The 12,350-nt window shown below is 43.4% G+C and overlaps 2 protein-coding genes across 2 annotated transcripts; both read right to left on the bottom strand.

The window, feature by feature from the left end:
* Positions 1–337: 337 nt before the first annotated feature.
* LOC115683393 (NADPH-dependent aldehyde reductase-like protein, chloroplastic) lies at positions 338–1,475 on the bottom strand. The gene is made up of 2 exons (XM_030607933.2): positions 1,073–1,475; positions 338–957 (listed from the first exon to the last, which is right to left on the bottom strand). The coding sequence occupies exons 1-2, from the start codon at positions 1,456–1,458 to the stop codon at positions 549–551; spliced, it is 795 nt and encodes a 264-aa protein (XP_030463793.1). The 5' UTR covers positions 1,459–1,475; the 3' UTR covers positions 338–548.
* A 4,960-nt stretch (positions 1,476–6,435) lies between these two features.
* On the bottom strand, positions 6,436–7,672 carry LOC115683405 (NADPH-dependent aldehyde reductase-like protein, chloroplastic). Its single transcript, XM_030607952.2, has 2 exons — positions 7,154–7,672; positions 6,436–6,972 (listed from the first exon to the last, which is right to left on the bottom strand). Exons 1-2 carry the CDS (start codon positions 7,552–7,554, stop codon positions 6,564–6,566), a joined length of 810 nt encoding a protein of 269 aa, XP_030463812.1. The 5' UTR covers positions 7,555–7,672; the 3' UTR covers positions 6,436–6,563.
* Between the last annotated feature and the right edge of the window lie 4,678 nt (positions 7,673–12,350).

The raw sequence follows: 12,350 nt of genomic DNA, 5'->3' as shown, positions 1-12,350 counted from the left end.
CATTCATCTCTTTGGTAAGCTTGGAATGCGCATTTGAGCGTTGTTCCTAAGAGGTAGCCCGAGTCACAAAATCCATTTGTAAGCACAAGAGAGGAGTAGTTGTACTTAGAGTGAAAATATTAGTCTAGATGAGAGACAAAGTGTGCGAAGAACTCTTTGTAAAAAGGATATATTGTGCTGCGTGTACAAACTACGACAACAACTACTCACGGGTCCAATAATTACGTAGTCTAGCGGGACTGCTGTAGAAGGAAGTCGGGTCCTGCACGACGGTTCATACTTGCAATTTTGCTTTCCCTAAACTCGTTACTACCCGCGGCTTATACTGCTAATTCGCTTTGCCCGCAGAAACGATATTTTAAGTGGGGTTGGTTCTACAAAATTGGTTCACTGTAATACTCGAATGAACCTCGATGAAGTGCTAAATCTCACAAGTATCAGATCAAATCGTAACATTTGAGCCGATCCTCTTTATTGAACTTCCAACACCAACTTTATTTTGGACTGTGGATAGGTAGGTCATTGATCTCTAGAGCTACGGTAACAGCTCAGACAAAGCCACCATTCACTGGAATCACCTGTCCATTGACCCACTCACCGCCATCGGACGCCAAAAACCCGACGACCGGAGCGATGTCGTCGGTCTTTCCTAGACGGCCGAGGGGACACGCCTCGACCACGCCCTTGACGTACTCCTCACTCCTCCCTGCGAAGAACAGATCGGTTGCGATAGGCCCTGGCGCGATGCAATTCACGGTTATTCCCGTCCCCTTGAGCTCCTTCGCTAGAATTCTAGTCATCGTCTCAACCGCAGCTTTCGAGGCCGTGTAGGCTCCATAGTTAGGCTTCAAGGCAGCGACTAAGGATGATGACAGCAGTATGATGCGCCCGCTGCCACCGCGTTTCAGCCGATTCGCCGCCTCGCGGCAACAGAGGAACGTGCCTCTGGTGTTGACACTGAATGTTACGGACATGTGAGTTGGTTAATATCTTCTTCGCCATAGATGAGCACAGATCATACGGTAAAGTGAAACTGGGGATTTGATCGTGCAAATTCTTGCTCTGATTATACCTGAAGATCTTGTCAAATTCTTCCAGGGGAGTGTTGGCTATGGAGAAATGCTTAGCATCCATGACCCCAGCGGAGTTGACAAGGATGTGCGCCGGCGAGTCGAATGCACTTTCGGCCGCATCAAACAGGGATTTGACACTCTCAGGATCAGAAACATCGGCTCTGACAGAAATCGCAGCATTAGGAGATGACGAATTTATCTCGGCCACTACTAGATCGGCTTGGGCCGAGTTGGAGGTGTAGTTGACGACGACTTTTGCCCCGAGCAACGCGAGATGAACTGCAATGGCCCGGCCAATGCCACGAGACGAGCCAGTGACTATGGCCACTCGACCTCGGAGCGGGACAGTGGTGGTGGCCGCCGCGGTGGCCATATTGGATCTCATATGGAACTTGAAAGAAGTATTGCAGAGTGAATTTAAAAAAGGAGAGCTAAGAGAAATAAGGAAGGAACAAATTGGAATCAGAAATTCAAAGTCCTCAAATTGGAACCACAAATTCAAAGTCCAAGCATTCTTCTTTGACACGTTCTAAGTGACACAGATGAAAAGGATAACTCTATCGGAAGTTTTAAAATTTATCACGAAAATGTAATTGAGTCTTAAAATTTTCAAAAAGTGCAATCAAGTGCTGAAACTTGTCACACAACTATAATCGAGTCCTAACAATTTCAAAAAGTGCAATCAACAGAAGGACTTGATTGGACCAATTTGATAAATTTTGAAAGTTGATTGCACTTTTTGAAAGTTGTAGATACAATTATATCTTCATGAAAAGTTTTAGAACTTAATTACACTTTTTGAAAGTTTTAATATTTAGTTATATTTTTGATAAATTTTGAAATTTCTAATATATTTATTTTTTTACAAATTACGTCTCGTTTGTCAAATCAAACCTGATCAAGTCTACCAATCTCGTGCCTTTATTTAATGTGGATTTGACTGGGTTTTTGGAAATATTCGAATATGATCAGAACTTCCTAGTGTGAAACTCTTTCTGCTTAGGCAATAAATACCAAGTCAACTTTCTCCCTTGAACATCTTCCATTATCTTATTATCACTCATCACATCGGAAGTTCAATTCGAGAAAGACCCATTCAGAAACTTTGTAACGAAAGACTAACACCTTGAGCAAGGGAGCTAGGGAAAGTGTTATATGATCTTCGACCATTGACAATATTTTGGACGGGAATGATCATGACGCACACATCATTTCGAGGCCACTCATTGTACTTAAGTGATCATGATTTTTCCGACGATCCAGATCGGAATTGGCACTTAAGTGATCTGAAAAAAAACTTTTAGCACCAAAGTGAATGCCGTACACAACTTTTAGCATTTCTAGTGTCTTTCTTATTTGATTAGAAGCAAGAGCATCATACTCCACAGATGCTACAAACAGCATCTTAGGCAGAGATCTTGCTCATATCAAGTTTTCTTTTGTTGCTTGAGGGATGGCTACTGTATGAATAGGCTCTCGCAATATGAATTTTACTGATTTTCAATTGAAGAAGATCTGTCCAACCTATTGAAATGTTAGTTTGGCTTCACCTGCAAAAGGGAAAATTCAAATAATCAAGAATCAAGCTAAACAATTTAAGAAAAATAAGTATATATTGACTGACGTGTTCTAGTGTACTTGAGCTCGACTTATAAAAAAAATTTGACGAACCCTTACTTGAACTATATGATTCTTCAATAGAGGATGACGAACCCTTACTTGAACTATATGATTCTTCAATAGAGGATGATCAAGTGCCAGTTGTTCATTAACATCAACGCGATCCATGATATCCCCTTCTTTTGCCTTGATAAAACCATTTTAGTTATGCGTCAAAAAGAGACGAAATAATGATTCGAAAATAGTATGGCAAACACATATATGATTTTGCTTATTGACTTCGTTCATTACATAAGCATTTTTCTTCTTAAGTTCATTAGCCTCTGCAGTAACCTCCGGGACCACCGAAGCTGATCGTGTAGCCCGGCCAAGGGCATATAAGGAAGTAATGGTTCTTGAAACCATAAACATTGGATTTATCGACCCACTCTGAAGTTTTCCGTGAAGGAGGATAGTGCGAACCCATATCGGTCACCCGTTGCAGGAGTCGAAAGTATGTGGCGTGCATGAATTGCCATCAGGCTTGCATCCATTTCCCATGGGGGGACAAACCCCATTGCTTCCGGCAAGGCCGACTCCGCCCCAAGCCGTATGGAGCGAGCCATCGCGCAAATATGGGAGTAGCTCCTTTGGCCAGTACCCAACCTTTATCGGTGGATCATCCCAATGCAACCACCAATTCCCAGTATTTCTATCCTGGTTAAAAGTGACGTAGCTGGTAAGGATCACATTGAGGGGGATGAATAGGTAATCTAAAACTTTTGATCAATTTTTAAAGCAGAAACAAATGATCAAGATTAAAATCTGAAAGACATTCAAATTCTGAGCATACTTTATAGACAATATGCTAGTGTGCAGTATAAAAGATAAAATAAGAGTTTAGGGATAGAGAAACTGCACACAAGAAATTATAGTGATTCGGCTTAAATCAAGTCTACTTCCACTCTCCCATGCTGACAACCTACTGGCTGGATTCCACTATGTGATCAAAAAGGATTACAAGTTCTTAATGATATCACTCTGTGAATGATAGAACTCTCTATCTCACACAATCACTCTTACAAAATGTCCATTAAGATCTCAGTGTTTGGCTCAGAAAAAACAAGTAGTAAAATTAGAGTATGCTCAGACTTTGGACTTGTTGATTCTTGACTTCGTTCTCTACCTCCTACTCCTCGTTAATCTTCTTTTATACTCTTCCACTTTCAAACTAGCCGTTAGACAGTTTTTAGAGGATTATCTTCCAATCTTCAACTTGAACAGATTTGTATAAAATTGATTGAATAGCCATTGGTTGACAAAATCTAAATCCCGTTAAATTTGGTTGCCCATACAACCAGAATCTTGGTTTCCATAAGTAGAGTTTTATCCGTTGTGAGATGTACTTGCCTTAATGTTTGATTGCCAATCAATTTTGCATTATAGCGTTTTAAGATTGAGTCAATCAAAACTTTCCTTCTGTGAAATCCATGCCAGATCACTAGCCGTTATGTTCGTTCTAAGTAGTTTCAGAGTCTGGATAACTTCTAGTTCTTGCTTCACATTCAGAACTTAAGTCAGTGTGGGTCTTCAGTAAAGTCTTCAAATTGGAACCACAAATTCAAAGTCCAAGCATTCTTCTTTGACAAGTTCTAAGTGACTCAGATGAAACAAATAACTCTACCAGAAGTTTTAAAATTTATCACAAAAGTACAATTGAATATTAAAACTTTCAAAAAGTACAATCAAGTGCTGAAACTTGTCACACAAATGCAATCAAGTCCTAACAATTTCAAAATGTAAAATCAACGGAAGGACTTGATTGGATCAATTCGATAAATTTTGAAAGTTGATTGCATTTTTTAAAAGTTATAGACATAATTGCACTTTTATGAAAAGTTTTAAAATTTAATTATACTTTCTGAAAATTTTAGTATTCAGTTGTACATTCGACAAGTTTTAAAACTTTTAATATGTTTATTTTTTTACAAATTACGGCTCATTAGTCAAATCAAACCGGTCAAGTCTGCCAATCTCGCGCCTTTATTTAATGTGGATTTGACTGGGTTTTGGGAATATTCGAATATGATCAGAACTTCCTAGTGTGAAACTCTTTCTGCTGAGGCAATCAAATACCAAGTCGACTTTCTCCCTTGAACATCTTCCATTATCTTATTATCACTCGTCACATCGGAAGTTCAATTCGAGAAAGACCCATTCAGAAACTTTGTAATGAAAGACTAACCACCTTGAGCAAGGGAGCTAGGGAAAGTGTTATAAGTTCTTCGACCATTGACAATGTTTTGGACAGGAATGATCATGGCGCACACATCATTTCAAGGCCAATTATTGTACTTTGGCAGCAATTTAAGCCTTACCTAATTCCAATCTGTATGCCATTATTGATGGAGTTTATCAGATAAACAATAGATATAAAGAACATGCCAGTATTGCTTATCAATTTAGTGTCCATCTCCTGCGGAACCGGAATCTTTCATTTAACCATTGTAAGCAGCCGAAAAAGTCTTCTTCTCTCCCTCTCTCTCTCTCTTCTGTCTCCATTGACTTCTTCAGCCTTCGATCACGAGGATGGTTTGAGCTATCTCACCTTCCCCTCCCTCCCTGGTTGACTTTGTTTGAGTTTTCTTGTTATTTTCTTATTTTTTCTTCTCTCTCAATTTAGACCCGGGAGCTCTTTTTTCCCGATTTAATTCTAAATATAAGAGTTTGAATACTCATGATAAGGGTGTCAACGGTTCGGTTCAATTCGGTTTTTCTAATCTTTCGCTTTTCAAAAAATTCGAACTGAACCGCACCGTTTGAGTGTGTATTAGCTTTGAACCGAACCAAGCATAACTCGAACCGAAGACCCATTCGACTCGTTTCAGCTCGGTTCGATTTTTCGATTTTCTTCTTTGTAATATTAAGAAGAGGTTTAGTGAAAAGGGAGACAGATTGTCTAAATTATCATATTAAGAAGATGAACAATTTTCAATTTTGATCGGTTAACCAAACCGAACCAGTACTATCTAAACCGGAATAAAGAAAAAGGTTATTTTTCATTATCCGAACCGAAACCAAAACTAAATCGGAAATGCTTGAAATTTCGGTTCAATTCAATTCCGATTTTGGTTCGATTCTAACACCCCTAGTTCTAGATTTATGAGCTATTATCTCCCAATTTAGATCTGCGAGTTTAATAATGTTTTCGGGGATTCGATACCTCATGCTCTACCCGTGTACAGGTACTCTGCCTCTAGTTTCAATGGTGATCGTAGGAACTTTGGCATCTAACTGAAATACGAAGATTTACTCTTCCAAAAGTTAGCTTTGTGTTTATTCAACATATTTTGATTATCTCCGCACGGCAATAATGTAAAGGATGCCAAACCTAGGCGCGCATCACCAAATGGCAACACCGTAATAATTGGAGAAGAAATTTCCAGCGTATGCTCATCACCGACAATGAAACGAGATCCAATGATCGGCCACCGATTATTTTGCTTAACAAATCAGTTCTTAGGAACAAATGTGTGCTTAACCCTGGCAGTGTTCTGTTGATCCTCCTGGGTTTTTTTATTTGGCTTTGTTTTGTAGTATTATGGACTTTGCTCGGCTTCGATTTACTTTGCCACGAAAGTTTATGTACTTCTAATGTATCTTTTTAGGCAATGAATATAATTTTCTTTCTACTAAAAAAACTCTATGGATTCACCTGCGAGTATTGGCGCTTATGATTCGGCAATGTCGCAGACCATTTTGAAGAACAAATGGATCATCGTTTCAATTAGACAGAAAGAAAAACACAGAGAATACCAAAAGTAAAGGTCACAAATTTCAGGCCATCTTTCCATACGAGAAAGACACAGTCCTGAGCTTGCATCAATCGACCTACACATATCCACCATTGACTCTAATCACCTGTCCATTAACCCATTCCGCCGCATCGGTGGCCAAGAACCCGACAAGAGGGGTGACATCCTCGGTCTCGCCGAGCCGCTCTTGCGGGCACTGGTCGATCGACCTATTAATCATCTCCTCGGTCTTCCCAGCGTAGAACATCTCGGTCGCGATGGGGCCCGGCGCGACACAGTTGGCAGTGATGCGGGTGCCCCTGAGCTCCTTGGCCAGGATCTTGACCATCACCTCCACAGCCGCCTTCGAGGCGGTGTATGCCGACAACTTCGGCCTCAGCGAGCCCACCGACGACGAGGTCAGCATTATGATCCTGCCTCCGCCACCCCGCTTTAGCCGGTTCGTGGCCTCTCTGCAGCACAAGAATGCCCCTCTTACATTGACACTGCGAAAGACATTAAAAACAATCATCAGCTCTAAATGTTATTCTGATTATTGTGAGAAGAGAACATAATTCAATGACTTGGTTGATGTGATTGTTCTATTCCATCAAATCATTGAGTAGCTTCCCAATGACAAGCAAGAATCGATCCCACGCGAACCCCGTTTTTCTCAAGAGCCGTCACCTGAAGGTCTTATCGAAGTCGTCGACGGAGGTATTGGCGATGGTGGGGTACTTGGGGTTGAGGACGCCGGCGGAGTTCACCAGGATGTAGATCGGCAACTTGAAGGCCTCCTCGGACGCGTCGAAGAGGGACTTCACCTGGTCCGGGTCCGAGATGTCGGCACGGACGGAGATGGCCGAGCCGGGGTTCGAGGAGTTGATCTCCGCCGCAACCTTGCCGGCCTGCATGGACGAGCCGGGGGAGGTGTAGTTGACCACGACCTTGGCGCCGAGGGAGGCGAAGTGGAGGGCGATGTCGCGGCCGATCCCACGGGAGGAGCCGGTTACAATGGCCACCCGGTCTTTCAGAGGCAGCGTCTCGGTGGCGGCGGCAGCTGCAGCAGCGTTGTTCGTGGCGGCCATGGAGTTCCGGAGAGAGAGAGAGAGAAGAAGCTGGAAAAGATGCCGGGGAAGCGGAAGGATGACTGATTTAGTAGTAAAGCTGTCCCCTTTGCATGCACACGAGCTAGCCCAAAAGGGAAGAACGAGAATTTGGTGTGAGAAGCTGGGCGATTGGACGTTTGTCTCTTTATAGGGAAGCCGCAAGTGGGAGGGAAAGTCGGAGGGAGCTTTCATCTCATGGCGGGTCCCTTAGGAAACAAGAATCTTTCCTCCCTTCCCCACGAAGCACGACAACGACCCCCCAACCAACCAACCCCATCGTCGGACATTGCTCGGTGTCGGTAACATACGGCCCGACCCGTTCAAAAGCACGAACCCCGAAAATGCGAAAAGAGGAACGTGCGGCTAAGACACCGTCGCACGCGCCTTGGTGTTCTTTTCACCGGTAGAAAGTCAAAAACCTTCTTCCCTCGCAATTCAATGGCTCGGCTTGCAAGATGGTACAAGATTAACGGCATCGAAATTGACGTGAAGCATGATCGTTATATATGCTGACGAGATTCGAGACCCGTCGGGAAGCAGAAATCGAGCTGATGCGAAGTAAGCGCTGAAGTAAGTTTAGCATGTCGAGCATTACCCGGGAATTCTTTCGTGATAATGATCCGCTTATTATCCGAATTGATGAGGTGAACGTGCGTTTAGGGCGCGCATGAAATCATTTTTGTTTCTCTTATTTTTTTTATTTTTCTATTATCAAGAACAGGTTTGGAACAGAAATCCGTTTGGTAACGCAATTTCGTTTTTCTATTTCTGAAATAAATTTCTATTCTAGAAATAGGTTTGGAACAGAAATCAGAAGTAAAAAAAATTTACTTTTTTATTTCTGGAACAGAAATGAGAAATAAAAACTCTTATTATCGCTCGCCCTCGCTACTAGCCGACCACCCCCTTGCCACTCGCTATTGCCGTCGACCGTCACCGCCGGCCGCCTTCTGCCATCGACCGCCTACCACCGGCGTCCTTCGCCGACCGCCTTCTGCCATCGACTGCCTACCACCGGCGTCCTTCGCCGACCGCCTCCTCCCACCGCCATCCTCCGTCGTTTGCCACCACCCAACGTCGGCCACAACTCGCCCACCACCACCTCCCGCCGTTCTTCACCGCCGCCGTCATCTGCCGCTACCAGCCGGCTGCCTCCCATCGCCGGCCACCGTCCTCCGCCCCCCACCGCCACCCGCCATCCTCCGCCGACCGCCCGGAAGGGAAAAATTTTGTATTGTTATCAAATGAATTTTTATTTCGGAAACAGAAATTTTGTGTCGTTATCAAACACGCATTTTTGCTTAGAAACTCGTCCACGGAATAGAAATATAAAAATATATTTCTTGCCAGAAATTGATTTATGGAACAAAAATGTTACCATGCGTGCCCTTAGGGCCTGTTTAGTAACGTTTCTATTTCTTTGTTTTTCTATTCTTTTGTTCCGGAACAGAAAAAGAACAGAAATCTATTTAGTAAAAAAAATCTACTTTTCTGTTTCTGAACAAAAAGTGAATCTAGAATATATTTGGAACAGAAACAAGAAGTAAAAAAAATCTACTTCTTTGTTTCTAGAACAAAAACAAGAAACAATTTTTTCTAGAACCCTCCAAAAACAAGAAACAATCCGCCGGCCGCAACCCGCCCACCGCCACCTCTCGCCGTCCTTCGCCGCCACCTACCGGCCGCCTCCCGCCCGCCGGCTGCCTCTTGCCGTCGACCACTGTCCTCCACCGCCCGACACCTGCCGGCACCGACCGCCATCCTCCGCCGCCAGCCGTCGTGCTCCACCGCCCCTGGCCACCTGACGCCGGCGGTCACCCACCACCGGCCGCCGTCCTTCGCTGCCGGCCACCGTGCTCCACCAACCGACGCTGGCCACCCTCCGCCCAAATGCCCACTTCCGCCTACCTCTCTCCGCCATACCGCCCCGCCGCGATCACCGCCACCCGACGCCCACCATGATCGCCCGCCGGCTGCCGTGCTCGTCGCCGACCGCCGTGCTCCACCACTTGAAGGCGGCCGTTGGCCGCCGCTCAGCACCGACCGCCTCCTGCGGCCGGCCGCCATCCTCCGCCGCCGCCGGCCGGCCGCCTCCCACCGCCGACCACCGTCCTCCGCCCCCCACCGCCACCCGCCATCCTCCGCCGACAGCCCGAAAGGGAGAAACTAGTTCATAGAATAGAAATAGATCATTCGCCCCTAAACGCGTTTCTATTCTTTTTTCTATTCCAGGAATAGAAATTTTGTGCGATTCTTAAACGCTATTTTTTTACTTAGAAACTGTTCCAAGAAAAAGAAAAAGAAAAAACTATTTCTGATCAGAAATTATTTCTGAGAACAGAAACGTTGCTATGCAGACCCTTACTGTCTAACTTAGATGTTTTTCATCAATTTCTTAAATATTTGACACTGCTCACATCCCACTTGTGAGAGATTGGTTTTCCTACATCTGGTTCATAGGCAACAATTTGACCCGGAATTTACAGGATTGATCACCTTATAAAATTCACGGTAGAATTCAATTTACTATCCTTCCGATTTACGGAAAATCTAAGATTAATCAAGGCTCTAGTTCAATCAATCGGTAATGCGGTCAAGAAGCACTCGGACACCAACAGAGTCCCTTAGAAAACCCATACGGTCCGTCGAGATCTTTGATCGTTTTCTCCATCTTGTCTAACTGCTGAGACGGACTCATCCTCTCTTGCATCTCGCTTGGGAGGAACTGTTGCCGAAGAAACTTCATGTTTACCATTGTCATCAGCTCATACATTCTCGGTAGTCTTCTACTAAAACTAGTACATTATCCTTAACTGCCATGAGCACCATACCCGTGAGCTTCTCTTTCTCAAGAATGACAAAAAATAGAAGCGATCATGTTCTTCGAGAAGAAACTGCATTCTCATCCTCCAAACATCTACATTTCGAGGAAAAAATTTTGCGATACTTGGACAATCGTATGCATTAATTTATTAATCATATCAGCAACCATAGACCAAGAAGACTGTATCACTACCATATTTTCACAACCTAGGCTCTCATACCAGATGATAACATTGTTTAGCTGAAATAAAGAAAAAATTTCTAGGGATGTGCATAGCTAAGACAGACTTTTGTTGAGTGGCAGCAAATGAGAAAGACATAAACTTTTATTTGATTCGAAAAACTATATAAATTATCAATATATATATAAGTCAAGTTAGAAATATGAAAGAACATGATCAATTGCAGAATACAAAGAGCAATGAAATGAAGACTTCTGGTTTCCTTAGATAGGGCTTTAGAGGTACTCAGCCTTTTGTGCTTTAGTGTAAAGTGAACATTCCTCCCCCAAAAAACAAAAAATTTAGGAAAAGAGAGGCGAGTGAGGAGCACTCATCATACAAACAAATGCGGTCATGCAAATATGATCGGTCAAACAATGACTCTGACTAAGGAAATACATGAGGGAGAGAATCCATCTATTCGATTTTCCATACCACAGTTCTGGACTTGCCCTACGAAAAGCTCTCCCGTGGATTCAATGTGTCTATTGTAAGGCAGGAAGATTCAAAATCTTATCTAGAGAGAATCCCTATTCACACACCTCTTACCACAATCGAATGCTTACCTGACTGATCAATAATGTCCCGCACACCTACTTACGGCCACCCCTCATATAATATGGGGGAAAAGTACTCTTTCATCGTTTTATCATCAACATGTATTAGAGCTAGATCTCATTTTAACAATGGGAATGCAGACTTTCTTGGGCGACAAAAAATAGTTTCCGATCGGACATACATGGACCAACTGTGTAATGCTTTGTCTTAATTTCTCAAAGCTGTTCTTATAATCTCATCACATCAGAAGTTCAATCCTAGACAACCTTGTGAGAACTTTAGTAATCTTGAGCAAAGGAGCAAGGAAAAGGTGTCATATGATCTGCAACCCTTGATCGTTTCGCGGACAAGAATGATCATGACGCATATCATTTCGAGGCCAAGCATTGTACTTTGCCACCGATTTGAGCCTTATCTAATTCTACTTCGTATGCGATGATTGATGGAATTTATCATATTAACATTAGATTAAAGACCTTGCAAGTAGTGCTCATCAGTTACAGTTACTGTCCATCTTCTGCAGAATCTTCATTGCTGAAGCTCTACAGTTAAAAGGATTCACCTGCGCAGAATATCGTTACCCTCAACTCTATCTGCGCTAGAGATATTGATCCTAGTTACCGATAAACCAGCTTTAATCGATTCCGCAGTTTCCAGAGTATCGGAGCTTATGTTTTGGCCATATCTCAGACCGTGTCGAAGAACTGATGGATCAACATCTCAATCGGACAAAGAGAAAGAAACAGAGAATTCCAGAGGCAAAGGTCACACATTTCAGGCAATCTTCCTAGACAAGTATGACTTAATTCTGAGCCTGAATCCATCAACCTACACATATCCACCATTATCCCTAATCACCTGCCGATTGACCCATTCGGCGGCATCAGTGGCCAAAAACCCGACAAGAGGGCGACATCCTTGGTCTTGCCAAGCCGGCTATGCGGGCACTCCTGGATCACCTTATTGATCATCTCCTCGGTCTTCCCAGCGAAGAACATCTCAGTCACGATGGGGCCCGGCTCAACACAGTCGGTAGTGATACTTACCTGAATAATATTCCGTAGGCCTACTTACTTCCCGCCTCATAATATGTGGAAAAGGTATCTTTCATTATTTTATCATCAATATGCATCAAAGATCGTATTTTAATGATGGGAACGCAAACGTTTTGGG

This window comes from Syzygium oleosum, unplaced genomic scaffold (assembly GCF_021117445.2).
Source record: "Syzygium oleosum isolate NSW1041296 unplaced genomic scaffold, Sole_v2.1 Sole_v2.10, whole genome shotgun sequence".
Taxonomy (NCBI): domain Eukaryota; kingdom Viridiplantae; phylum Streptophyta; class Magnoliopsida; order Myrtales; family Myrtaceae; genus Syzygium; species Syzygium oleosum.
This window is presented reverse-complemented; position numbering and strand designations above follow the sequence as displayed.

What these genes read in the sequence shown, in the direction of transcription:
- LOC115683405 (XM_030607952.2), bottom strand. Translation starts at nt 7,554, where the DNA reads ATGGCCGCCACGAACAACGCTGCTGCAGCTGCCGCCGCCACCGAGACG. An exon ending in GACTTCGATAAGACCTTCAG is followed by an intron (nt 6,973 to 7,153) that starts GTGACGGCTCTT and finishes TGTCTTTCGCAG; the next exon opens with TGTCAATGTAAGAGGGGCAT.
- LOC115683393 (XM_030607933.2), bottom strand. Translation starts at nt 1,458, where the DNA reads ATGAGATCCAATATGGCCACCGCGGCGGCCACCACCACTGTCCCGCTC. An exon ending in GAATTTGACAAGATCTTCAG is followed by an intron (nt 958 to 1,072) that starts GTATAATCAGAG and finishes CGTAACATTCAG; the next exon opens with TGTCAACACCAGAGGCACGT.